At 42.2% G+C, this 27,300-nt stretch overlaps 3 protein-coding genes across 12 annotated transcripts; 1 reads left to right on the top strand and 2 right to left on the bottom strand.

The window, feature by feature from the left end:
* Nucleotides 1–517: 517 nt before the first annotated feature.
* On the bottom strand, nt 518–2,636 carry LOC129598473 (uncharacterized). Of its 3 annotated transcripts, none has more exons than XM_055496390.1 (3): nt 1,647–1,846; nt 1,301–1,513; nt 518–1,212 (listed from the first exon to the last, which is right to left on the bottom strand). In XM_055496390.1, the coding sequence occupies exons 1-3, from the start codon at nt 1,710–1,712 to the stop codon at nt 703–705; spliced, it is 789 nt and encodes a 262-aa protein (XP_055352365.1). In that variant the 5' UTR covers nt 1,713–1,846; the 3' UTR covers nt 518–702. The 3 variants fall into 3 exon arrangements, 2 of the variants coding, with proteins under 2 accessions (XP_055352365.1, XP_055352366.1); XR_008691704.1 differs by lacking the exon at nt 518–1,212 and adding an exon at nt 2,309–2,636 and having other exon boundaries at nt 1,387–1,513; nt 1,647–2,152; XM_055496391.1 differs by lacking the exons at nt 518–1,212; nt 1,301–1,513 and adding exons at nt 2,055–2,152; nt 2,309–2,636 and having other exon boundaries at nt 1,845–1,987.
* Nucleotides 2,637–7,683: 5,047 nt separating this feature from the next.
* Nucleotides 7,684–9,656, bottom strand: LOC129598469 (uncharacterized). The gene is made up of 2 exons (XM_055496386.1): nt 9,552–9,656; nt 7,684–8,143 (listed from the first exon to the last, which is right to left on the bottom strand). Exons 1-2 carry the CDS (start codon nt 9,594–9,596, stop codon nt 7,796–7,798), a joined length of 393 nt encoding a protein of 130 aa, XP_055352361.1. The 5' UTR covers nt 9,597–9,656; the 3' UTR covers nt 7,684–7,795.
* Nucleotides 9,657–11,450: 1,794 nt separating this feature from the next.
* LOC129598454 (uncharacterized) lies at nt 11,451–16,989 on the top strand. 8 transcript variants are annotated; one of them, XM_055496366.1, is made up of 5 exons: nt 11,833–11,972; nt 12,217–12,385; nt 14,126–14,203; nt 14,290–15,975; nt 16,411–16,989. In XM_055496366.1, exons 4-5 carry the CDS (start codon nt 14,295–14,297, stop codon nt 16,761–16,763), a joined length of 2,034 nt encoding a protein of 677 aa, XP_055352341.1. In that variant the 5' UTR covers nt 11,833–11,972; nt 12,217–12,385; nt 14,126–14,203; nt 14,290–14,294; the 3' UTR covers nt 16,764–16,989. The 8 variants fall into 8 exon arrangements, with proteins under 8 accessions (XP_055352338.1, XP_055352337.1, XP_055352341.1 ...); XM_055496364.1 differs by having other exon boundaries at nt 12,217–12,409; XM_055496363.1 differs by lacking the exons at nt 11,833–11,972; nt 14,126–14,203 and adding an exon at nt 11,451–11,676 and having other exon boundaries at nt 12,217–12,409.
* The last annotated feature ends 10,311 nt before the right edge of the window (nt 16,990–27,300 follow it).

The raw sequence follows: 27,300 nt of genomic DNA, 5'->3' as shown, positions 1-27,300 counted from the left end.
CCCCAGCTGCTTTGCCGTCATGAATTCTTATTGTGTCGAAGTTTATATGATCCGAACTGCATCAGTTTTGAGGGAACCGGACTGACAAAAACGCCCAGCAGACGTTTTTGCTGTCTTATCCTTTATACGATCGCTAGAATGGAAACTCGTTGGCCAGCATGGTAAAGTTACTGAGACTACTGCCCGTAGTAAAGGATGATGGGTGACCTTTTGGACCTTTCCACGAGCGCTGCTACTGCCTAAGAATTAGCAAAACTGTTAACATCGTATTATTAATCAGGACGGGATTGTTCTTGCCGAAAAACCGTAAAAAAGCTCTGATGTGAGATAGTCTGTTGTTGTTAAAATATTGTGTACTACATGCGTCCGGTGTTAAAGACTGCAACATCTCGAGCAGAAAAATTTGTCTAGCCGGGGCAACAATATTTCTAAAGTAAAACAACAGTACAGCAGAAGTTACAATAATTTAAACATAACCGTTCACTTGCGAAAAAAATTTATTAGAGCAGTGGACGGATTTTGTGTTACATAGATGGCTTACCCGATTACATAGGCAATCTGTAAGTGCTGTTGTATTGAAATTAGCTGCTTTACCATTAGAGGTTCTGCCCAAACTATTCCAGTTTAGACGCATAGACATACTACGATTCGGTCATGCAGTGCCCGCAAAAAGCGAGTGCACTTTCCTAGCATATTATCACATTATTTTTTCATTGGGTTCTTAGTGCATTTAACCGGGCGACGTCTCTTCTCGCTTCTTTCTTCCAAAGCGTCCAGGAAAGCTGATTCTGTTGCAATAGCGCCTTTGACAGTACACAATCTCGAGTCTTTCTCATATCGTCGTTTGACCGCTCGTCCGCCACAAAGTTTGTCTTTGAACTCCACTGCGGCGCGTTTCGGCGACACCGTCGGAATGACACCGTCCGAAACTTGCTTTGATTTTTCAATAATCTGGTCGATTTGCCAGTCGGAAAAAAGATGAATCCTGCGGTAACCGGCGCGGATTGACTCAAACTCTCTAGCGTATATTTCACTTGGCTTTATCGTGGGAACCGGCTCTACCGAAGTAACAAATCCAAGGAAATCTTTGCAAACAACGGCGGGATCGTAGGGGAAAATGCCTGCTTCACGAAAATCGGACTTAATATTAGTTGACATGTTAAATTTCTCCCAATTTTCCATGAGTTCGGTGGCAAAATTCTGCTGCGTAATCTGGATCAATAAAATACAAGTGATTACATACAAACTACAAAAACAAATGCAAACATTTTCACAGTTTATTGTTGAATTCACAATTTACCTCGTTCGCACTGGTGTTTAAATTCCTCTCGCGTAGAACATTTTTCCAGCAACGCTTAACCGGTCCAAATACCTTTGAATCGAGCGGCTGGGTCTTGCTAGTTTGGCCGGCTGGAAATATTACGACCCGAATATTCTTCTCCGATTTGACGCAACGCAGCAAAAACTCCTCATTGTACACATGCGAATTATGGCCGTCCACCATCAGCAGATTCTACAACCAAGTAAAAATAAAATTAATCGAAAAATTACAATGACATTTATTTGGGGAAAATAATATGAATATTTTTATTAAATATTAAAGCAGCTAAATTTTTCTATTAAATTTGTTTTCTTTGGTTTTTTACCTTTGGAGCAATCATTGCAGGAAGGACCTCTTTTTCAAAATATTCCAGAAAAATGTCAGTATCCATCACCCCCGAGCGATTTATTCACAACCAACATCGGTCTTTCGTCCCGAGATATCGCGATGCCATGTGCATTTTTCCATCGAATAAAATAAGAGGACGTAAAATATTTCCCGCAGCACTGCCACCAGCCAGTACAGTGATGACTTCTTTATCGTTTCCATCGTAGTAAGACATAACGTTTTTAGTGCCTTTCCGGGCAAACACAAAATCAACGGTCTCTGCTGTCGAAAATCCACTTTCATCTAGATTCCAGATACCAGCCGGGTCGTCTAGCCATCCTTCAATTTGCAACTCGCTCAGCAATGTTACCCAACCTTCACAATTATCGGCTGTCCATTCTCTCACCTTTTTCCTGTTGACTCCATGCGTAATACGACGTGGTAACTCGGGGAACCTTTCCAGAAATCCTTTCAACCATTTGTCACTAAATTTAGCCACCATACCTAAAAACGGCACCAAAGTTCGAAGTGCAAGTGTTATTTAGTAATTTTACGAATAGTTCTGAAATTTAAAACACGAAAAACATTTTGCGGATAACGTTTTTTTACATGGCGAGTAATAAATAATTGCAGTGTAGAATAAATAACTACGGTGTTTACCTTTTTCCGTAGCCATGCTGGTGACGAGTTTCCTCAGGCACGGTTTGTTTAAAGGGACGCCAATATCTGCACAGTGCAGCAGGAAGGGTGCAAGGTATTCTTTTTCTGAATCCGTAAACTTTCTCTTCCAGCTTCCGCGCTTCTGTTTTCCAATTCCTCGAAGTCTGTTGTACAGGGTTGCGCGGGGAACATTGTAGCGCTTGGCCGCAGCATTTAACGACGATACACCATCTTGCACGCACTTTACAGCAGACAGAATCGCATCTTCACGGTCCATTTGACAAAGTCACAAACATAAATTTTAGAAAGATTTTGAATCTGTCGTCGATGCAACCTAAGCAGTACTGGTAGAATAAGTATTTAAAGTAAATCAAAATTTTCTGTCAGGCATAACACTGATAACAGCTGCGAAAGTATGGGTAATAACGTAACCGCCCATGTAGAGGGTTGCTCATATTGCTCGGGAGCCCAGATAAGGGAGAGTGCTATAAGGGGAGCCCATATAAGGCAGCATTCGAAGTATTATCAGTGTTAAATTTATTTTCGTTTCAGTTTTGTTTGGTCGGCGGTCGAACGCGCGTAAGTTAGCAAAGATAAAACACGTAATAAGTGAAACATCAGCTCGACATCTACAAAGGTAAACCGTAAAACGCACATAGTATATAAAGACGATTCTACAAGATGGTATGGAAATTCAGGTTAGCGACAGGTTAGAAAATCGCTGTAATTACGTAATTTACGTACGTAAACACTGGAGTTTTTCTTGATAGTCCACGGGCGTGTAAGCAACTTCAATAACGCTACAAGGATACGTAAAGCTTCGCGGAATAAACTTAGGTGGCTGGGACTCTCCCGTTCAAATACTTCCATCCATATAGTAGTTCCAGGAGGTCACTAGGCAACCTGGTGCTTTAGCCGTTTAGCGGTGCGACTACAAGTTGGTGATACAGCCGCGTCCCGGGCGATGCCTTCGTTTTAGGTTGGCGACCGCGCACACCGCATTATCCCGGCCGAAGAACTCCTCCAGGGTCTCCCTCATAACTGGCAGCCAATATCTCCGAAACTTGTCAATATCGCACGGCAGTAACGTGGCCGCTGTCAAAGGTTACGCTGTTCAGTGTGTACGAGAGTTAGCACGGGTTCATTGTAAATACTGCATCGGAGAGTTTAGCATTCCGAATCATCCACGGCATATGCCGGGATTGCGAGTATGGCGTCAGGTAGAGTAGGTACAGCATTGATCGGAATAGTTCACCGCGTTTTAACATCCACGAAAATGCAGCAGCGCTGCATAAAATTAAGCGCAACAAACGTGAAGTACTTGACAGTCTTCTTATCGACAATCGTGAAGCAAACGACCAGCAAAACTATAATACTGTACAGTCATTAAAAGAAGTAATTTGCGGACAAGATAGCCGAAGACAGCACAAATGGAATAACTAACAAGCTCGTATGTAGCCAAGGAAAGTACAAGCCCGGCTCGAAATTTTTAGACCGCTGTAAGCGCGACGCACTGAATAGCGCACAGTAAGGCTAGATTTTATCTGCTCTTCACTGAATGCACTAGCGTAAAGCACGTTGTATGGCTCAAGCCCACGTTTCTCAAATATCCCGCTTACAGCGGTCTAAAAAATTGCTCAAGGCTCGGGGCAAATGTTTTTATTGTAAATGGAAAACGTTATAATGGAACTGGATTTTTTAATTTTAAATTATTAAAGAATTAGTGTTTAAAAAATACTTAAATATTAATTCATTTTTTAATTGTTTTTTTTATTTCTTAAGTCAGGTATTATCAAATTAATTAATATCTTTACATTTTTAAAATTTCAATTTTTAAATTATTTTTCTTTCATGGTCGAATTTCGGTGACAGTGTGACAGCCCCGCCTATTTGAGTTACGTCACCACCAAAGTATTCACTAAAGTATTAATTTTTAAATCCTAATTTTGATTATTTTCCTTTCATGGTGGAATTTCGGTGACAGTGTGACAGCCCCGCCTACTTAAATTACGTCAGTACCAAGATATTAATTTTTAATATTATTTTTTATACATTTTCCTTTTATGGTCGAATTTCGGTGACAGCCCCGCCTACTTAAGTTACGTCAGTACCAAGATATTAATTTTTAATATTATTTTTTAATTCATTTTCTTTCATGGTCGAATTTCGGTGACTGTGTCACAGCCCCGCGTGTTTATGTTACGTCACAATCAAAGTTTAATTACAGTAATAACATAGAAATTGATGTTCTTGTGGGATGTCCTTTAAGAGAGCCCACGGACTGCGCAAACTCAAATGCCACATATGTTTGTTTTGAAAGATGTGTTTATCACACGATTTCTGCTCGACTTGATATACAGAGTACAATCGATGATATTTGCCGTAGGAAGAATCTTATGCCACATCTACGTGTGGGAAGGCAGTAAAGCTCTACAATCGTTTTGATACGCATGACCTTTTAGTGGTATTAAATCTGAATTTTGGTACATTGTGCGGGAAAAGTTGCCGCTCTTGTGTGGGAGGCGAGAAAGCTGAAAAACGAAACGGCGACCAGCGCGTCTGCCAGTCCAAGTGACACGGGTGCCACCGGTGCTTTTGTACACAAACAATATCCGAAAAGTGATTATAACGTTAAGCTTAATAAATGTGTAGCTTAAATTAAATTACTTAATGTACTCGTAATTATCGTTTTATTTTTAATGATCTACAGTATTTCCACTTTCTACAGATTTTATGCTTATGGTATTTCCGTACTACTATAGGATCGGCAATGGTATTATTATTATTAATTCATATTATTATTATGAATTGTTAGCCTTATTTGTTAATTATTATTATAATTTAATTTTTTAAAATTATCGTTTTAATAAATAAAAAGTGCCTACTATAGCTTTTTTACACTACAGAGATAGTAAGTAAGTATCACAGTACTATTCGCACATACTGGATGTACATAACAGTATGTACACACAATTTTCTCAAGAGTACGGTAGAAGTAGAAATAGGGAAAGAAGATCGATAAACCATGTGCGAAACGCTTATCTATTAAGCATGCGCGTTTATTTGAAATCCTCCTAAAAAAATTCTTCCAAAACACTTCCAAATTCTTCCCGCAGCGGGAGTGACTACTCAGGGGAACTGTTGCATCGATCTGGTTGTAAAGCTAACCAGGGAATGGTCACCAGTTTGCCTCTCAGAAAAAAATTTTTCCATGAAGATTGAGTAACTTAGCTGGGTAACCGAACAAAATGTCGGTCTACTTCTATGAAGTGTTGCGGGTCCGTTCAACCTTTAATTGACAGCTTTTAGTTTCATTGGAAAGAGCAGTGTTTGCTCCATATAGAAACTAGGTAAAACCAACATTATACAAAGCAATGAATTTTTTATAAATTCTTTGGAAAAAATGGGTGGAGTTGGAGGATGTCCCGGAAACCCAAAATCAAATTTGTCCATTCCGTAAAACTGCTGTTATTCGACGACATGGGCATAACCTTTCTGAAGTACGTATTCTGGGTAGTGAAAACGTTTCTTGTTTTGTTTGTAAAAATGTAAAAAACGGTGACCTTAACTGAATGTGTCTGGGCAAGAAGCGGTAGGCACAAAATTCCGCACACATGACTCTCATAAAATCACCTAGCGGGTGTTTTGAAAATAAGTTCCTCTCCGACGCTTCAGAAACTGACTTAAGGTTTAAACTTATTTCTATGAAAGCAATCATTTAGCTACACTAATTAACTGAAACGGCTTATCTGGTTGCAGCCTGTTTTCGCGAAAACATTTCCCTAAAATAATGCCAAAAAATTTGGCAAAAAACTTGCAGTTTTTCGAAAATTCATAAAAATGCGGGATTTACACAGCTCATTCAAAGCATGCACAATGCCAGCAGCTCATTTTTCTTTAAAAATCAGAAGTTTGTCGCCAAGTAAATCAGTTAAAAAAACTAAAATACTGCTTGCTGGAAAATAGGAAGCCGACAGTTTGTTCGACCGCGCAGTAGAATAAACTGAACAAAATACTTTAAAATACGAACCAAAAAACTCAAAATTAATAATATTAATATCAATCATAACAATATGTAGATATTACGTAATACTGATAATAATAATAGTATGAGTATAATATATATTAACACATACTTGTATATTACTTATTCATTTATATATTTAGTCTAATAATTACTACTTGAATACTGACGGGAGATGCGATCATGCGCTGCATCTTTCGTATAGCACTCCGGCCGTACTAAATGACCATTCAAACTCCCCAGGGCCCCGTCACCGGCTATAAATTCAACAAAATTTCTTTTGTGTGAAGATAGAGTAACATTAGGGAATGCATGTAAAAATTTTTTCAGCTGCTGTCGTCAACAGGGCGTGGTGAAAACAAAATTTAAACGTAAATTTTTACATCCGTTAAAGTATCAGTAATAGATACTCTATTCAGTTTGTTTTGACAAACGGCAAGGCCTTGCGCTCACGGCAACGAAACCTTTTTATTTATTTATCGTAACTAAACGGTTGTACAATAAAATTTCTGTTTGTACTAGTTCCGAGTATTGCCTCCTATCACTGTAGTCCCTGTATTGTACGGCCGATGTCAAAAACGACAGCGCAATTTTCTGCCGGCAGAAAATTCCGCCGTCGTTTTGACATTGCATGGCCGTATTGTATTTAACATTATATTTCAATAGCTTTTTTGGGCAAAGTAGTTTTTTTAGAAAATGTCGCGCCATTTATCGGTATCATCTTAGAAGCCTAATCTGTTTCTGCTAATATGTTTTGTTTGTTGAATCGCGCTTGCACTGCAACCACCTCGTATTTTACAGATCGATACGTGGCAGAGTTTCTACAATGTTGTTAAATCGGTTATTATAACATTAAATCGAGTAATGAAGCGAGTTTACAGTGGTGAGTTTAACACAATGCTCCAGAACTGGCTGGCATGGCTGTCGCCCCCTGGCTGTCATTAATTTACGTTCTGGCTAACGATAAACATGGTGGTTATGTAACGCGCCTGATTTCACCCATAACATCATACTCTAACCGGGTGACGACAGCAAGCACAGCGACTGCTTGCCTAAGCTGGCTAAGCAACAGCAACTACTGTATCTGCCCTTTTTATAACCAGCGATGACACCAAGACAAAGTCGGACGAGAGACGACGCTCGTACTAACGCAAAGCTAAGGGTGAAAATTTTACTGGTTTAGTTGGCACACATAGTTATAAGCATCACATCTGGTAACATTACAAAACAAAATAAACAGCATTAAGACCGTCCGAACGCGGGACGGTCGACGTTACAAACAGCGCATTTCCCCGCTGTATGTCAGTGCTAAGTCGCTGCATCAGAAACTCGAAAGAGCGTCGTTCTCCAGTAGCATCCATTATCCGCATGCCCAGTTCGCGTAGAAACTTCAAACATGCTGGGCTAACGACACCAAAAGTCTCAAAAGCTAACGCAACAAAATCGTACTCGTTAACTAAATACTAATATTTCCGGCGCTTCTCTTCTTCCGCTTTTTTGGCTGCTTCCCCGGCCTTTCTACTGCTGCTGATTACATTAGACAGGGCCAACGTGTCCACGCACGTCACATCCCAGGCAAGTCTCCTTCCGTTTCTCCAAGGCAGCTGTGATACACCATCCGGCCGCCGCTCATCGACGTCACTGGTCCCTCGCGGTTCAAGTACAGCCGGTGTATTGGCGGTGACTAAGCTTCTCCGAATCACTTCGTTCAAGGACGAATGTCGCATGAAACGTCCTGCGCTGTTTTTGCATGAGAGTCCATGATGGCCAAATTCGTCCACGGGCAAACGACAGTCAGTCCACAGATGGAACTGCAAATTGGCGCGCCGATATAAGCTAAGGGTGAGGGGTGGGTAACTGGGTACATATCCTGCCATTTCGGCCGCATAACATTTCAGCCGCATAACACTTCGGCTGCCTGACACTTCGACTGCCTGATATTTTTCATGTTTTCCTTAGGTTTCTCAGGTTTTCTTAGGTTTCTTAGGTTTTTTTGGTTTTCTTAGGTTTATTCTTAGGTTATTCTTAGTTTTCTTAGGATTTTTTTGGTTTTCTAAGGTTTCTTAGGGTTTTTTTGGTTTTCTTAGGTTTCTTAGGTTTTCTTAGGTTTTTTCGATTTTCTTAGGTTTTCTAAGGATTCTTAGGTTTTTTACGCCCGATTTGAACGAGCGGCCGAATTGTCCGGCGGCCGAAATGCCGTGCGGCCGATTTGTCGGGCGGCCGAAGTGTCAGGGAGTCAAGCTAAGACTTGAGCGCTCACAAGCTATGAATTCTAGGAGACAGAAATCGTCATGGCAACCGCAATGCACAACCTTCGATGAAGCGATAAACAAAATGCAATGTTTTAAACTGCATCTGATTTAAAGTACGATTATCATACTGTTCCTAGCAGCAACTTCCTGCTAGTAAGGTGTGTACTGAGTAGTATTGTCTGTCTGTATTGAATTTCCAAATTAATTATATAAAATAATACTTATTCAGGCAGTGCTTATCAGACAAATTTCATTTATTTCAAAATGGAAAGCTTACTACCATGGTACGAGTGTGCTTTATTATCATTTGCAAAGGTTAAGAAGGAGTGCCTGGTGCTCAGGCAGAAATGAGTAGAGACAAATTTCAGACAAAAATGAGTAAGTACTACACAGTATACAGTCTTACGCGCATAGCTGCATAAAATCTTCATATATTTTATGGTCAGTTTCTAGTGCACCACTCATCGTACCGTAAATGATTTAATCTTCGCTAGACAATTTCACTGGCTACTAAAAAAATGGGCCGTGCTCGTTAACTATGGTGTCAAACGAAATTATGCAAAAATTCAAAACTGCAGTTTGGTACACAAGAATCTGTTTGGCTGACTGAAATGCAATTTTCTGCTGAGAAAATATAGGAAAATTCGAATTCGGGTTCTCGAACTTTGATTTTGTTAAAACAATTTACAAAAAAAACAACTCTCTGTTTAAGATCGGCTTAAATAAAGTTTGGTGTGCTTTAGTTTGTAAAAATTGTTCCGTCAAACTTCACTAGCGCGATGTCAGTCAGGCATTGGACGATCCCAGTGCAGCTTAATAAAGCAAACAGCCATTATGTCCAGCCAACAAGTACAGTGTACATAGTTCGTGTTATTAACCGGTAAATTGCAGTTATTGCATTGTATGCCATAACAAAAATATTATGTTTGCGAACAAAGGGCACTTCCCAACGTCCCGTGCCGCCCACCTTCTCCGATGTTGATCCCAGATCGAGTAACCGACACGGCGACATTGACAGACCAGCTGAAAATTATCAATTCATTATTAAACTTGCTAATTTATAACCTGCTTGTAGGAGCTGTTCGGAATAACTTAAGATGCTTACGCAGATCCTGCACCCAGATTTTGAATGAATTAGGTGCAAACTGATCTCTAGCGTAGTGTTTTACAATATTCGCAGTTTCGTACAAATCTAAAATTTGCTCTGTATTAAACTAGGGTAATACCGAAGGTGAAACACCATGCCCAGGATAATGCGCATCAGTACTATTTTTGAATAACTGTAATAATTCCAGTTGAAATACTGCTTTTAAAATATTTAATTGTTGATAATTAAGAAAATGAAAAAATTTTGTTTCAAAGAAACCCCCGGCCCCCAAGGGGCCATTCGAATTCCAGGAAAGGTAAAAAAAAATCTTAAAAATAAATTACTTAACTATGGTTTTCCAATACTTCGTTTTTACTGCTGAAATTCCATTTCCAAGCAACAATCCCAATTGAAAGTATTGCAGTTCCAATGAAAACCGTTGCCCCGAGACACAATAAATTACTTAACTATGGTTTTCCAATACTTCGTTTTTACTGCTGAAATTCCATTTCCAAGCAACAATCCCAATTGAAAGTATTGCAGTTCCAATGAAAACCGTTGCCCCGAGACACTTCGTAAAAATTTCGAGCCGGGCTTGTACTCGTAAATATAACGATATAAAAAGCACCAGTTACTCATTGCTGCTTGGTGATTTGGCTCGTGCTCACGGTGGCGCTCTCTTGTGACCGTCTGGATTTTGTAGAATTTCCCTTTTTATTGCACCGATAATTGGTGTCTTCATCCAAATACGTGCAATTAAAACTGAAGTCTGGATTTCGCTCTAACCGCAGTTTATCTCGTTGTCTAACGTTGACCTGCCACGAGGGTTCATGGGAATTGTGGTGAGGACTTCTTTTTGCTGACTTAGTAGCGCAAACAGTACTGACATAGTCTTTTGCTTGGATGTCTCACGGTGCCCCATTACGTGGCTTCCGTGATCTTTCAAGCCTTCTTCAAAAATAAAATCCCCTTGTACAACTCTTTGTTGCAGTCATGATGACAAGACGGTTCGTAAATTTCTGTTCCATTTGCGGAAACTTAGATATAATGCGATGATCCGAGACCTCGCCTTCGTATCCTTCAAACTGAAATTCTTCCATCTTGGCCTCGCAAGTGATGTAACATACCAAAATAATCTGGTGCGTCTCCTCCCATAACTTTAGTGGGCGCAGAAATTATATCCTGCACGCGCGCCTCTCAGACTGCGTGGTAAATCAACTTCGCAGCCGTTCTCCCCTCCTTTTTGTTGTTATATTCAAAGCAGCCTCAGTTTCGTACATCTGACGGTGGGATACTTTGCGCAAGATGTTGAAGTAAGCTGGCGGTGGTGTCCGATGGTCTAGGATTTACGAAATTTCCTCGCCCGTAACAAGGTTAATTTGGTACCAGTCACCGATTTATTCTAAGTTTAGATGAATTGACACTATTCCAAAGGCTGGACCAACGATCCTGATTGGTCGGGTAACACGTGGTTTGGCTTAGCGTGTAGATTTCCTATGGTAGTTAACATGGTCTACACGCCAGCACGTGTGAGCTACGTCACAGGGGGTGGAGAGGAATTGTGTCAATATACTGGTTTTGACGGTTGAAGCTATCGAAAACCAGCTGAAACCTGTAGAAGCGTCTTGTGCTGATTATCAGGCTGGATAATTATGGACGCCGCGTGTGCAACCTAATGCAGTATTGTGCTCACAGATTGCACTGCTCTGTGTTCGGTACCGTAAAGCGTAACAGCATTTACTTCTTTTATTATCTGAAACGCTATCCCCGCCTCGGGCTGTCGTCCTATCCTTTTTTTCATGGCTTTTTTCATTTGTCCCACTGGGTTATTTCTGAGCGCCCCATAGCACCATCGTGTTAATACCGATTATCGTGTTAATACCGATTGCAAGCACTGATGCATTACGGTCGAAATTCTTATCTTAAGATAATAATAGTCTGGCTATCATTTCGAGATTATGTTGTTCCATTACACTGCCCGCCATTCCTTCTCGCTGTAATTTATGTAAGTAGAATTAATATAATCAACCAGGTAGGCTGGCTGACTGGTGACTGCACTAGTTAATGACTACCAGTGTTCATAAAAGATATCACCTCGTCAGATATGATATGACATGCCATTGCACAGTTTCCACACAACAACTTTTATGGCAGTAAGTGACTTCCTTATACACCAGCTAACTTTTCTTGATGCCACATAGCTCGACAGTGTAAACAAAGTTTATTTACAACTAAATTGGGAACTATCAACAACTGCACTAACCGAAGTTAATTTTTGTATTCTGAAGTTTTGCGGTAGAGGTAGGTTACCGTAGGTATGTGTCAAACTGGCCATTGTATGACCAAAATATGTGGATACAAGAAGTATGACCTAACCATAGGAATATGTGGGGATTTTTGCAGTAGAGTCTCAGTCTTTTCTTGCGAGAATCCAACCGGCACCTACTGACTGTGAATAAAAAAAGCCTTAACGGGCGAATAAGCAAATCTGTCGCAAAATATGTAAAGTGATTTAAACTAATTGTTGACTGGTTTCTCTCGAAAGTGGTGCCGGAAACACTGGAGTATCAACATCATATCGCAACCTGTCCACCTCCGTTTCAGCATCCGGTCAACAGGGACATATTGCCGCACTCAAATTCGCCGCGGGATATCTGGAAGCTATTGATTAGGACCTTTCGGTATACGACATATTGGACTCCTGAAATATATTTGTGCGTGCTGCATTGAACACATCTGTACGTTGCAAAAATATGACAAATCGTAATAGACTATAAAAAATATTAAGCACATTTTACTGCACTAGAGCATTCAGGTCAGGCTGTTAGACCATTTCGGCGATCGATTTGACGCTTTGTTACGAAACCCACACAATTTTCTGCATAATAATCGCGTAAGCCTTAATCTTGGTTGAGTTCGCCAGCTCGACGAGTGACCCAAACCGCCCTGGCTATGTATCATCCGATAGCTCTTAACGTAGTTTTCCAGTACGAGTACTGTATTTTCACAAGTTTAAGGAACACGAAAATGCCCTAGGTCTGCTCGCAGCCACCCGGGGACTGCAGCTACGTTCATTCCTGCTCACTGAGCTCTGAAATCAAAAACTGCAATTTTAATCGTTTTTAAATTTACTGTTGCTTATTACGGGGCCTCATTTTATTGTTACACTCTTTGGATATCCAGTCAATAACAGGACAAAAAACTGAGTGCAAATTTAAATCCTGGAGAACCTGGAGTAATCCATCGGCACGGCCTCTTTTCAACCGCTTTGCACCTTGAAGTGACGGCCTAGCCTCAGTGTGAATCGCTGTACAAGTGCGGAATTTTGGTCGTGCTCGTTATCACGTACAGATACACAATTAGACAGTCTTACCTCGTTAAAATTAGGAATCTGGGCAAGGAAAAGATCTAAACTAAATGACACAGCCAAATCCTAACTGAGTCTTCAGAAATGCAGAGAAACGATGTTGCCCCTCAGGGGCACCCCTTTGCCAGGGGCACGCTCTGGCGCACATGCCAGACTCACATTTCTGTACCGATAAACAAAACGGTTTTGCACGTAATAAAAAAATCAATAGACATTTAGAAAAAATAATAAATAATGTGATTCTGTGAGTTGTAAAACGGGGCCCCGTAATGAGCAACAGTAATTTAAAAAATGATTAAACTGCATTTCTGAATTTCAGAGCTCAGTGAGCAGCATTGAACGCAGCTGCAGGCCCCGGGTGGCTGCGAGCAGACCTAGGGCATTTTCGTGTTCCTTAAACTTGTGAAAATACAGTACATATTATTAAAACTGTGGATTTTGATAATTATAATATCGCATTATTTTTTTCCGCGTAATTTGCGCCGGGTCTGTTAGTCGTCTAATAAAATTTGAAAAAAAACGGGCTCTCCAGAAGGTTAAAACGGACTAATGAGTTTTAATCCCAAATCTGGAAGATTCCACAATATTTGTTCTTGCTACGTGTTGTTTACCTGGTTCAGAAATTCTGTTAATTTGAATTTATGAGATACCTGGGTTAGACGATAATCTTGACTCTTGGGATTTGATTTGGGTCTAAACTTTTAGTGCCACTTTAATTCGCCGCGTTTTGGCAACCAGTTGCTATGCACAGAAACGGTTTCTCACTACAGAATACAGTGAAGATAAGTCCTGGGAATAAGAATGACAAAACAATTTTGTAACGGCCTGGCAGCATCCGTTGCCAAACTACCCGTACGTTTCTGATACAAGTAGAATAATTTGGTCCGCCTCGTAGCAGCTGTCTGGCTCCCACAGAAAAAATGCGTTAGGTCGTGAAAGATTTATTACGACAAACGTCAATATCAAGAAGTAAGCGATGCGAGTGTGCAAAAATTTCTGTAAAATGCTTAACACGAGTCTGATACAATGAACTGGACCGTATTCTGAGAGAGACAACGGACTCTGGTGGAATATAGTCACTTTGCAGGGTTAAGGGCCTTGTATACGGGGGCGGGGTCACAAAGGTATTCTATAACCAACCAATCACCTGCATCCAAATATTACAGTAAGTTCGTACAGTCTTTGACGATTCATCGCATTCTGCGGAGACTGTGTGGAGTTCGTAAATAAGAACCTTTACGTATTTTATAGGAAAAATGCAAGAAGTCCGTTTAGGAATAGAAATCGGTTTCAGGGACGTATCAGTGCTTGCGTACGAACACGGTGTGGCCAGAATGCTGCTACAATTTCCATCTGAGGCCGCATTTAAAAATGACAACTCGGAATGGCATTTTGGTTTGGCAGCAAGTAGCTTCAACCTCGATGAAGAATACCAGTACATTCCCATGATTAAAGAAGTGGTCCACGCTTATGCCTATGCCCAGAATGACCTGACATATAACCATGTCTGGAAAAGATTCCCGCAGTTACCAGAAATCTCAAGCATGTTGTTGAGAGAGTTATTCGCATATGTTAAACGAACAGTGGAGGAAGAGTTTCAGCGGTCTGTGAGAGGAGTTGTCGTCGTGCTGCCGGATGATGTTCTTCTCGTTAAACCTGATCTTCGCCAGGACATTGTAGCCGCATGGAGGGAGAACGGGGTTAACGAGGTAACAGATATTACCGATATATCGGCAGCAATCTTGGCTTATATTATCAAAACTCCGCATGAAGAGCTGCTTACCAAGATTACCGAGCGGAGCTGTTATCTAATTGTATGCAATGCCGGCCATGACGATTTTAGCGTCAATGTTTTCGAAGTTATTGACAATAACCACATGGAAAGATGCAGCAGCGGTTTGGGTATATTACGTCATCGGCTGGGTGATGCCCGGAAGCAAATAACAAAAACTGTCGAGAAAAAAATGGAAACAGCAGGAATGGCGGAAATTCCCAATGAAATGATGGCTGAATTTAATAAAGAATGCGAGCATCAAATGGAGCAGTTCTACAGCCAGATGACCGGAAAGGTAACCTTTCGTACGTTAATGCACAGCCGACTAACGCCAGCAATTACTCGGGACGAATACAACGAGATAATCATGCCGATTGTGGAAGACGTTGTGGGATGCGTGGAGACTGAGTTGAACCGCTTCGGTCTAACAGAAAAGGATGATAAAACCGGTAAAACGTATATCACGCAAGGGGTCGAGGCGCTCCTAGTGGGCAAAAATGCTCGGCTCTTGCCATTACGCGATCAGTTGGAGGAGCTGTTCCGAAAAACGTTCAGTGTACGCCTCGCAAGTTATGCGGACAGAGCCGAAGCAATTGGTGCCGCTGTGGGGAGTTACTTGTTCGGCATTGTAGAGCGCTCCGAACAAATCGACAAATACTTTCATATCGCTGCAAATGACCAAGTGGACCTTCAGGAAATTTTTCGAATGCTGTTCCCACAAAATGAATCACTTCGACCGCAAATCGCAGCTACTAAAGGCGTCTGCGTAACTGAACGCCCATCTGTTACGCTGCACGGCGAACTTCATGTCGGGAAGAGAGAGCACGGGATTAGCGTATCCGATTTTACTTTGACATTATACACGAAGCCAATCAAAGCGAGCCTGCTGCATTGCATTAAATTGGAACACTGCCAAAACGGAGTGAGTACAGTGCAGATGTATTATGATATGGCGTTGGGAAAACGCTTAAAGATAACTTGGGAGCATCCTACCGGGGAACAGCCATATTTGGAAATAACGCAGTTCATTCAACAAGATGGCTTCAGAGGTCGGGGCAGTCTGCGATTCTTGTGTAATGAGGTAGAGGAATGCCACGATTTCATACAGGCGTACGATCTGAGACAAACAGAAATGGTGACGGCATTTCCATCTGCCGATGAAGGTATTGTAGCTTTACTGGTGATAATTAGAAAAAGTTCGTTTGTGTCACTACTGGTGATGACTAAAAACTAATATTTCTTTCGACAGTGCATAAACTACCTAATTCAAAACTGACAAATAACTGGAATCAAGACATTTTGATTGAACTGCAACTGCAACAAAATGAAAATTAATTTTTTTAAAATTTCGTTGACGAAAATTCGGCGAACAGACACAATGTCGTGCCGTCAAGGTGTCCAGCTACCGTTTTAGTACGTTTTCTCAGTCGTCGCCCTTTTGACGATGGACGTAGTGCGGTCGACATTGTGTTAGTCGGCGAAGTGGTAGTCGACGAAATGTCGCCGAGCCACTTACATTTAGCTGAGACTCAAAATAAAGCAGTTATTAACTTAATGTAATGCGAAATGCTTAATTACGCACCACTTTGTATCTGTAGAGTTCGGTACAATGGCAAACTACTACGCCTTTGTGGTTCTTGTGTCTCCTCAGCTTGCCATCTCGTTCAAAGGACCTCCAACGATATTTGTTCCAAGCATTCTGTTGGCTCGACCAGAAAATGCGGAGGATCCCCCGTTTGTAGTACAGGGTCAGAATATTGACAACAGGGGTCAAATATGCGAAGGCCCCTTCATCTTGCGGCCTAAATCTTCATATGATCCGGTACAACGTTCACAAGACAGCAGTGACACCGCGGTAATAGAGACATCAATGGATACTGGCTACCACATCTGTTTCCCCAATGCAGAAATATTGCAGTGGTTCCGAGAACAAGTTTATGGATATGTTTAGTATTATGGCATTATATACGCCATTGAGCGTTTCGTTTTTCAACACTTAGGACTGTCAAATATCAGCAGCCCGCTTGTATCTGCGGCACGACTGCTGCGCACGTATCGGCTAGTCATCTTTCCGCTATGACTAAGGGAAAAAAATTGAAAAATGTTCCAACCAGTGATAACGGATACACTCGTAGAAATAAACACCAAATCTGACAGCACCGTGAATTCTGCAATAAATCTGCCTTCAGTGCCATTCACTACCATGGACAACGCAACACAACAAGCGCAAACTTATTAAAAAAAATAATTTCAGATAGCTTAATGACATGTAATATTAATATTTTCTTCATGTGTAATAAATTTACTAATCAGGTGCTAAAAAAACCAGGTGCGAAATTACTAATTAGTGGCAGATTCGCTAATTAATAAGGTGCTAAATGTGCTAATTAGGCGTGAATGACTTTAGTTAGTTTATCAAACTTTCGCTCAATTACTAATTAATCAGTTAATTAATTAAACCTTATTATCTTAAAGCTTACTGTAATGACGAACTACAGTAAGTACAACGTAATTACAAACGGTTTAATGCAGCCTGGATCATTGCGAACGTTTCTTAGCAGCGCAGGATAATTTTAAAGAGCTGACAAGCAGACTGGGGCCACCTTTTTGGTGGAGTGGGAAGAATCCCATCTTTTCCGCCCACCTCCACCTTTTTTGGAGGGCGGAGGTGGGTGGAACGTTTGAAGGTGGTGGGCGGTGGCGGGGTGGAAAATACGAGCGCAGGCGGAGGTGGGAAAAATTCAAAAGTGGGAGGAAAAAGGGCCCGTCACATAAAAAACCATTGTTTTTCAGTTAAAAATCGAAAAGAAATTCCGCGCTCCGCGCGGATTCAATGAGATCAGTGTCACTTTTGGTGACTTGAGCACGTGAAAAATTAAATACTTTTTAATCACGTGATTTCTGTACCATTTTTGAAGTGCAACACAAGCCAAACACACAATAAAAACTGACGAAAATTTTTTGAAAGCCATGGTGGGCGGGCGGGTGGACAGTGGAAGCATTTATCGTTGGCGGGCGGAGGTGGGCCATTTTTTTAGCGTGGTGGGGTGGGGCGGAGTGGAAAATTTGTGGAGTTAGGTGGGGTGGGTGGAAGGTGGAAAATGCAAAGGTGGCCCAAGTCTGCTGACAAGCGGTCATGAATGTGAGTGCGAATTATAAAACCAAGCTCAAGAGCTCGGTTTTCTAATTCATCAACTGATTCTCCATCTGACCAATGCGCGCGGCGTTATCAGTGAATCTGTCTGACTCACAAATCAGTGCGTGAGTTGTTGCGCACTCGAGAGTTTGGACCTTGATACAATTCGCATCAGAGTCCCAATACGTGGTAATATTTGACAGCAACTACTGCCATTTTTTTGCTAATTGTGCGCGAGCTGTATGTGTCTGTCATAGTGCCCTGCAACGGAGTACAAAACTGCGCCCAGTCCGATCCAAACTTAAAAAATTTTATCCGAACCCAGTCCGACTCGGAATTCTAAAAAGCACACTTCGACCAATCCGATCCGAAAATATTTTTGGCCAATCCGAACCCACTCCGATCCATCCGAAAAATTTTCCAAAAGAATATTACTTAATTATTACACCTCTGACATCCCTACATTAAAATGTTTAGCTGCCATGTTTTGATAGCAAAAGACTTCAGAATTCCCAAGTACAATTTTTAGAGCATAATAAAGGTCACGCTAGGGGATTTACACATACAAATATTTTTTAGGTAAATTTAGTTTTTTAGCACTACGGTGTTGAAGCAATTGGGGAGGTTAGTTATCTGTCCTCACTGTCAGAAATCTGTATCAGATCGTTTTGTTGTATACGGTTCAGCCCACTGATTACCCACGTATTAACCAGGGTCAAAAAGAGGGTTAGAAAATTAAAGATAGGGATATTTCTAAATGTCCGCAACTAGAATAAATGGTAGTTTCATGTGTTCCTTTGGTTTATTTAACGTATATATTATTATTAATTTTATTTTAATCTCCAGGATCAATCCAATTACTAGTGCTGCAAATAAAAATGGGAAGCCGGTGCCTGGTGAAACTGACTGCGCCGCACAACACATGTAGTCCGTTTAACCGAAGTACTTGAACTAAAATTATTTAATAAGACGACAGCAAATAACGACATCATAACAATCGTAAAACGCTCTAAATATCAAAAAGTGTCAGGAGATGGAATAAAAGAAAGTGAAAGAGAATTAACAACAGTCAACGGAACGAAAGCAGATACTACGGTGCAAAATAATTTAGCGCAAATGGAAGCATCGCGCGAAGCGGGAAGCTGACAAAGTTTTTCGTTTTGAAGGCGGGTGAAATTCAATAAAAATTAAACAATAATATTTATTTAATTACGGATTATTCGGAGTTATGCTTGCATCAGAACCCGATCCGATCAGGTGCAAATAAACTCCGAAACCACTCTGACTCCGAATTTTCTAGATTGAAATCCGTCCAATCCGATCCGAAAATCGGAATGGGTTTGGAGCGGATCGGATTTCCCAATCCGTTGCAGGGCATCTAGGCCACTGTCTGTAGCACTGGATAAAAACAGATAGCAAAATAAAGTGTATGTCGATTTCAGTAGAATTTCGTCTTAATTAGGATTCACTAAGGGCTACTGCGAAATCCGATTTCGTACACCCACCATTAAATTGCAAAAATTAACGGGAGTACTATAATTCTGCATTATTTGCAGATGTTTGTCTCTTTAACGCTGCATAATGTGCGGGCGGGCGGGGGCTGTGAGCGGGGGTTCACTAGCGTTCACGTCCGCAACGCTGCGACACTCGGATTACGTGTCTGTGTTGTGTCTCGCTTCTGACTGGCTTGCGTTTTGTTAGTGGGCGCGGCATAGCACGTGCTGCACACTGTTGAATTGGCTCTACGATTTACGATCGAGCTGCGCCGATCAGTGTTGATTTTCTGTTGTGCAGACTTTCAATATTATTAAAAGTCAGCAATTAGCGGTGCAACGTCTTGTGTTTCCACATAGTTCGCAATCCAGATCGCATTGCTCACTCCACAGGATCTATTCCGTGTAGGTCTCTGTCCCTGGATCCATTCTGGATCTAGCATTAGATGGTAGCAGAGCCGACAGCGGTTCTCTGATTTGACTTGATTTGATTTGTGTCAGGCAAATTTGGCCTGTTATCCGTGTGACCAGTAAGGCACAGGTCTGTGGAACAGCAAAGCGCACACCACAAGCGGTGAATCGTCCCACCGATCCGGATTTCCAGCCCTGGTTTTCGTGCAGTGTCTTCAGCAATGATGTGCGCTGTTCCAGACGCTGTGCAAGAGTTCAGGAGAATCAGCGGCAGTGTTCCTCGGTGCAGAGTCTTCAGCGAAGAGCTGCATTGGTGTCACTGTTAATCGGCAAGGCTTCAGCGAAGCCTAAGCCGTGGGACACAAGCGGCGAAGCGCCGAAAGGGGCGCACGGATACCACCAGATCAGACTCCTCCAAACTGGCAGTAGAGCACCACTACTGTTGCTACGGCAGTCAGCCGGCACAGTAGCACACCAAAAGCGTGCGTCACAACCGCTACGGAAAAGCGGCAACGCGGGAGCGGAGTGTGGAGAAGAATTGGATCATCTGGATCATTTTCCCGCGGAACGGACGGTGAACAGGTAGAAAACCGTTATTAATTACGTGATTGGTTAGTTGGTAAAATTGACAATTTTCATTGGTCCGGTCTGAGCTGAGCATAGACGTAGGCGGGATTTTGCACACGGCGCGCATGTCTGGCCGTTGACCGTGACGTTAGGTTGACATAAAATCTAAATGGTTTAACGTGGTTGGTCAATTATCTGAGCCGTGATTGGTCGAAATTTGAACTGAATAATTTGAGCTAGCGGACCAATAGGAACGAAGTAAACAACGTAAATGGGGATTTTCTGCTGAACTTAAACTGTAATGGGAAATTAGAATTGAGACGAGTTATTTGAAAAGGAAAGTGACCTTTTGAGTTGAGACGAGCAGGAAAGTGACCTTTAACACCAGAAGTTGACCTTTGACTTTGAAAAGTGACCTTTACCGAAAAGTTGAAACTGACCGAAATGACCTTTTGATTGACCTTTAAGAGTCTGAATTGACCAACGGTGACCTTCAACGAAGTTGCAATTGAATTGAACATTAGTACAGCGATACCAGCAGCTGTAGGATTCTATTCCTAAACGTGTTCTGAATTGTAAAAAACGGCTTCGAAGTTCTATCTGAAGAGTGACCTTTGAGGCAAATCTCTCTAACTTTTTACCAAAAAAGTGACCTTCAAACGGAACTTTGTCGAATTTTTTCAGTCGAAAAGTGACCTTCAACAAGGGTGTACCAAGCAAAGGTAACTGAGGAAGAGAAGCCCATAGAAAAAGAAACGATGGCAGTCGGAACATCACAGTCGGGTGTTATCACTGCCGAAGTAGACGAGCAGGATAAAAATGTGAACCTGGCTCAAGTGGAAATTGGAAAAACAAAGTTCACCGAAGAAGGACTGACTGAACTGGGATTGGATGACCTTTCACTGAATGATAAGACCGCAGGCGATGTCCTTTGGGCAACTCCAATGGTCTAAGACGAATCGAACGAGTCATACTTCACGGATGATGAAGCGACGATGAATATGTCCTTCCAAACTGCGATGAAGGAGGCTGACCGTGCTGAAGGTATGACACCATTCAAAGACATACCTCAACACCTAATCGAACGGACACAAACCGGAAAGGTCATAAACGTACGACCTCCGTCACCAAGTAGCCCTACGCTGACACTGAGGAGACGCGTCCAAGATTTGGAAAGTGAACTCGGAGCCAAGGAAGGTCAGATGGCTAAAAGAAAACAGGAATACCAAGAGAGACTGGTATCGCTCGAAACCCCGAAACCGAAGCTGAAACTAAGAGGGATGAATACGCGACCAAACTGGCCGAAGCTACCCAGCGTCTGTTAACAAACACCACTGAAGTGTTTAAGCTCAGGAATGACCTTAAGCTGCGAGACCAGAATATTGGAACCCTCCAGAAGGAATCACAGGATCATCTGATAAGAGCCGACGACGCCGTCAAAGTTACAAAAGACCTGCGAGACCTTACAGCCACCGAAGGCGTACATCTCAACAATGAAATAAGACAGGTGATGGAAGAGAATAAGGTGTCGAAAGAAAACATTGAAAAGGTCACCGAAGAGAACACTGAGTTGAAAGGAGCCGCTAAGACAATCGCCGAACAAGGCTTGAGATGGGATCATGAGGCACACCTCCCGGACAGCGCAGCGCGCGCTGTCCGGGAGCGCGCTAAAGGTAACAGCGCTTGAACTGAAAGACAAAGAGTGGCAACAAACTGTCCACCAGAAGACACAAGAAATTATCAAACTCAACACGGAGTTGATCAAAATGACCCAAACGGTAATGACGGGAGAAGATGAGGTCACCCAAACAAAAACCAGCTAAAAGTAGCAGCTGAAGAATACATGAAATTAGAAAGAGATGTGACCCAGTTGGTGGAACACATAAAAAAGTGGAGAACGATACTGAAAAGTTCGTCCAGGAGAAAACGTTCCAACTCCACCAACACATGTTGAAGGTCAATCAGGAAAATCAGGATTTGAAAATCGAGATGGAAGAATTCCAGTTGAAAATTAGGCGCCTTGAAGATGAGAATACGGCCCTCACATGTCGAACTAACATAAGGATGAACAGCTCCTGCAATACGGCGTCAGAACTGCAACGGTGGAATCACTGCCGCCCAGTTACAGCAAGACACATGAGACGGGCACGGGCAAAAGTTTCCATTTTGAAATGCCGCTACAAACGGGTGCCGGTAAAGGAAGTATTAAAACGGAACGAGATGGTTGCGACCACGTTGCGACTGTTACGGAGAGATAAAGCCAAAGTTCTGGAATTGTTCGGAGGACAAAGTTGAGAAGTTAATAAAGCAAAAATGGATGGAGCAGAATATCACTGGTAACAGTAAAGATGAAAGGTCACCTTCCGTAGGAAAAGCTCAAGTGAAAGGTCAAAGAGCGAGTGCGAACGCCAAAGGGATAAAAGGTCAAGAAACAGACTTGACACTACGAACAGCGCAGCAATAGAATAGCGAACCGGCACAACAGAATTCCGACGATTCACTTGTAGATGCAGTAACATTGCAACGGAAGGAAATCTGGCGAAAAGTGGCCTGCAGACCAAACGGAAATCACGGGATGTGGATACCCGTAACGCCAAAAGCGAAACAGAAAGCGGGGATGTCACAAGAGGATTACTGGGACATGCAAGAATTACGAACACAACATGAGAGGAAAAGATTAGAAGAGTTGGTTACCGGGAAACCAACGAAGGTGTCACCGAACCCTGCCCCAGTATTTAACGCAGAGGAATACAAGAAGACACTCGCAGATTCGAAAATGCGACTAAACGCACCACCAGAAGGAAAACCGTCGAATTATGGAGAAAAAGTCCCCATACAAAAGTTGTCAAGCGGCGGATTTGTCATAAAGCGCAATGAAAGGTCACAGGACTTGGCACAAAATGAATAAAAAGGACGGTCAATTGAGATGGCGCAAACGCAACAGAGTAGCGCAGTTGAAAGGTCACGGGACTTATCACAAGCACTGCAACAGGATGCCAATGACAAGTCACCAGCCCGAACAGACGGAATGTCTTCGCAAATCGACCCGAAGAAAACGAACAATGAAGTGTCTGCAAAGGTGATTGAATGGATGACCGAAAAGGGATATGATATGGTTACATATGAAAGGTCACCAGATGAGGTGAAAGACAGCGAAGCAAATGAACTGAAGCGAGCTGACCAAATAACAAGCGAAGTTATTAAGGGGATCACTATGAGATGAATTTCATAAAAATGTGTTATCAATATTGACATCAGCTTGTAGGAAATTTTTCAGGCTTTCATATAGTATGTCTCGATGGGTTATATTGTATTGTAATCATAAGTTATTAGTAAAAAAACAAGACCGGGTCAGCAGAGGCGAAGTAAATGCAATGATGTTATCGGCTAGCCATGGCCAGCCGCATGGCAGATAGACCTGGACAGCAGAACAGGACGCCTCATGCTGTCCTGTGGCCGGAGCCAAGCTCATTCTTCCCTCTCAAGCTGTTCTGCCTGATCTCTATCCTGCACAACGCGGGCATGGGTAGCCGGCTCAGGCACACATTGCTGCCGGTCAGTCAGCAAGACTTTCATTCAGCTGCCGTTTTCCAAAAACTTGTTAAATGGCTTTAAAAATCGATAACTTCATTGTGAAACCTTCTATATTTTCCAAATCGGCATCATACGGTGTGTTATTTTCTAGAAAGCTTATATTCCGAGATACTGCCATAGTCCATTAAAGCATGTTTGAATAAACTCAAAAAAACACTTTTCAAAAAGTGTTTTTCTCAATTTTTTTGTAAACTAACAACATTTTTTTAGCATGATGGAGAATATAAGCTTTCTAAGCTAAAACACATCCAATGATGTGTAGCACATCTAATTTGAAAAAACTTTCTCATTCGACTTTAGAATTCGAAGTTTTTCCTTTGTTTCTTGAATATCTCTGTCTAGACAGAGCGTAGACAAGATCGCAACACACCATTGTGTAGCAAAACCCTTTGCGCATGCAGTCAGAACAATGGCAACAATGATTCTTCAGCTGTTATTAACCTATTCATGTTTTCCCAGACCCACTTTCGTCTCATAGGGATCCTCTTAAGAAGATGCAAGATGAACGTGTAGGTGACCGGAAAGAAGAAGTGTTGTATCAGACGATATCGGAAGTGACAAAGAGTCACACGGCTGGCACAGAAGCAAACGAGCAAGTGCAGAATGCTGAAAAGGTTACCAGTGGTAAAATGGCTGCAGAAATGCAAACAGATAAGAAAAAGCCGCAGAAATTTTACGATGTCCGAACTAACGTGCCAAACAGGATTGATAAGTTGAGCGAGATACTGAAAGGTCACAGCACTTCGGCGAAGGGGCAAGTGATCCCCGATATGGATCCGGGATCAGTATCGCTAATTCCTGTGAAATGCAGGATTCACACATTGACGATTCAAAACGGAAAATTGCCCAAAAGAATTGAAGCGTACACACACGAAGTGAAAGTGGGAGACATAAAGGTCAACGCAATGCTGGACACCGGCGCTGAGGCGTCGCTGATCAGCAAACCGTTCTGCGAGAAGAATGGACTTCAAGTGCTCTCATTACCACCAGATAGATTGGTGAAGATAAATGGAATTAGTGGAACGTCAGGATTTCTGGTGACACATTACTGTGTAGCACCTGTGACCTTAAGGAAGAAGACTAGCGAACACTCCTTCTACGTCCGACCGAAGTGTGACGACGTACAAGTATTATTAGGATTCGACTCGGTTCGTACTGATGGATAACGAAGGCGAAGAAGAGAAGGAAGATGACCCGAAACCAGTTGCCAAAGTACAAGTCGGAAAGGTCACCGAACTTGTTAAACAGACAGGAAATGCTCAAACGGATAGTAAAACGCTAATCCCAGTACCAGAGGCACCGGGAAAGGAACATAAAAAGGTGGTGCAAAAAGAATCGTCGACATTCAAGCAGTTGAAAGCAATTCAGCAGGAAATCGAGAACACATTAAATCGGACACTGCTGACACAAAAGGGAAGAGAAAAAGTCATCCCAGTACCACAGGCACCGAGAGTGACACAAGTGCAGCAAAATGTGACAAAAGCACAGCAGGAACAAATTATCCCAGTACCAGAGGCACTGGAAACAAAAAATGAAAATGGAAATGTTGAAAAAGTTATCCCAGTACCAGAGGCACTGGGAACGAAAGATGAAAGGTCACCGGCGATACGAGTTGAGAATTGGCATCGAAGCCGGATTCGAAAAACGTCAGCAAGACCTTTTCCGAACCACGATCTGCTACCCAAAATGAAAGGGATAAAACTAAAGAAGAAGTAACAGAACGTGACTCTCAAAAGGAACCCTTTTTCGAACCACACTCTGCTATTAATAACGAAAAGTCACCAACGCTTGAAGAGATAGCTGCCACACAGAAAGAAGCGACAGCTGCAGCGAAACAATCGCTGGTGCCTGGCTTGGAGTGGGCAAAGCCTATCCCAGTACCAGAGGCACTGGGAATAAAGACGGCTAAAGTGTGGAAGGATAAAAAGAGTGAAAGGTTACGGGTATTGAAACGAATAGCCGAAGAGGAACAGATGTTTACGAGTGAAATCCGCAACAAGGCGCTTGAGCAGTTAAAAGGTCACAGAACAGAAAAAGAACCACAGAGCATCGAAATATCCTCTGAGGACAAAAGCGTGACTCCAATCGAATGCGAACAAGATGCTACAGCACAGGAGGATGTCAATCCGCAAACGAGTCGAAAGACACTAACTCCAGAAGAACGAGCCGGGAGTTGTCACCACGGTTACTATGAGGATCCGTGTAGAGTACAGCCTCAATGGGAATGTGCTGAATGTCGCGAGAAGACCTCACAAGATGACCTTTCGGAATGGCCAAGATGTAACGCCGCACTGGCAGACCTTAAAGGTCATTCCAAAGGGAAGTTAAAAGTAGAATGCGGACAAATGAAATGTGGAAACCGCACATTGAACGGTATCACTGTAACAGATACCGATTTGGTTGACATGCGTCAAAAACTTTGTTACCGGAAGAGGAAAATGGCTAAACCACTGGCTACAACGTGTCGAGAAAGGAATCCAGGATCCCCTCGATCCGGTAGTAACAGAACGGAGTTTCGAAAGAGAGATAGAAGAGATGAACGAAGAAGGAGAAATGTGGGAAGAAGCAAGAGTCGATCTCTTCTGGGACTTCCGTGTGAACCACATGTATAAATGCGAAGGTAGAACGGTCATTTTCCCGGCAGGACCTGGCACACCTGTTTACGAATCGCTCTAAGCGTACTACGATGCGTTAAAAGAGGGGAACGAAGAAGCATTTGAAAAATACTGGAATAAATTTGAAGAGGAAATCCCCAGATTTGATGTAAACGAGATGCGAGAATTACAAGTAACCCGGAAAAGAAGGTTACCGGGTTTGATGAAAAAGAAAAAAGTGAACTCTGCACCAGACCCAGATGGAGTGGACTACCCAGAACCAGGTGGCGACACGTGGTGTATGTATGAGACGATTCCAGGCGCTGACTGCGTCACCGAAGAATTGATGGCAAATTGCGCCTTCGTTGGTCCCAAACAACCCAAAGGTTATGAAACGGTCCAACAGGACGAAGTCGATAAAGCGACTGTAAAAGAAGCAGATAAGGGGGAACCAGTTAAAGAGATAAATGAAGGAGGATCGAACGAAACAGAAGAAAGTTCAAAGTCGGCTTTCGACATTGCACAGATGTTAACGGACAAAGGCGAAATGTGGAAAAAATTTAAAGAGGAAGTGGAACGAATATCGAATGAGCAGCAAAAGCCAGCACCTGAGTTGAAAGTTGACGAAAAGGCACCAGATGACTGTGAAAAACAGCCACCCATCGAAGGGACTAAGGGACCGTTTATTGAGTT

This window comes from Paramacrobiotus metropolitanus, unplaced genomic scaffold (genome assembly GCF_019649055.1).
Source record: "Paramacrobiotus metropolitanus isolate TYO unplaced genomic scaffold, Prichtersi_v1.0 Parri_scaffold0000123, whole genome shotgun sequence".
Classification (NCBI taxonomy): domain Eukaryota; kingdom Metazoa; phylum Tardigrada; class Eutardigrada; order Parachela; family Macrobiotidae; genus Paramacrobiotus; species Paramacrobiotus metropolitanus.
Note: the sequence above shows the minus strand (reverse complement) of the source record. Positions and strands in the feature narration are given on the sequence as shown.

Coding starts and splice junctions, on each gene's coding strand:
- LOC129598469 (XM_055496386.1), bottom strand. CDS start 9,596: ATGTCGCCGTGTCGGTTACTCGATCTGGGATCAACATCGGAGAAG. Junction 8,144..9,551: donor TGGGATCAACATCGGAGAAG/GTGGGCGGCACG, acceptor GCCAATTTGCAG/TTCCATCTGTGGACTGACTG.
- LOC129598473 (XM_055496390.1), bottom strand. CDS start 1,712: ATGGATACTGACATTTTTCTGGAATATTTTGAAAAAGAGGTCCTTCCT. Junction 1,514..1,646: donor CTGCAATGATTGCTCCAAAG/GTAAAAAACCAA, acceptor ACTTGGTTGTAG/AATCTGCTGATGGTGGACGG. Junction 1,213..1,300: donor TAAACACCAGTGCGAACGAG/GTAAATTGTGAA, acceptor TTATTGATCCAG/ATTACGCAGCAGAATTTTGC.
- LOC129598454 (XM_055496363.1), top strand. CDS start 14,295: ATGCAAGAAGTCCGTTTAGGAATAGAAATCGGTTTCAGGGACGTATCA. Junction 15,976..16,410: donor ATTTCCATCTGCCGATGAAG/GTATTGTAGCTT, acceptor TTGTATCTGTAG/AGTTCGGTACAATGGCAAAC.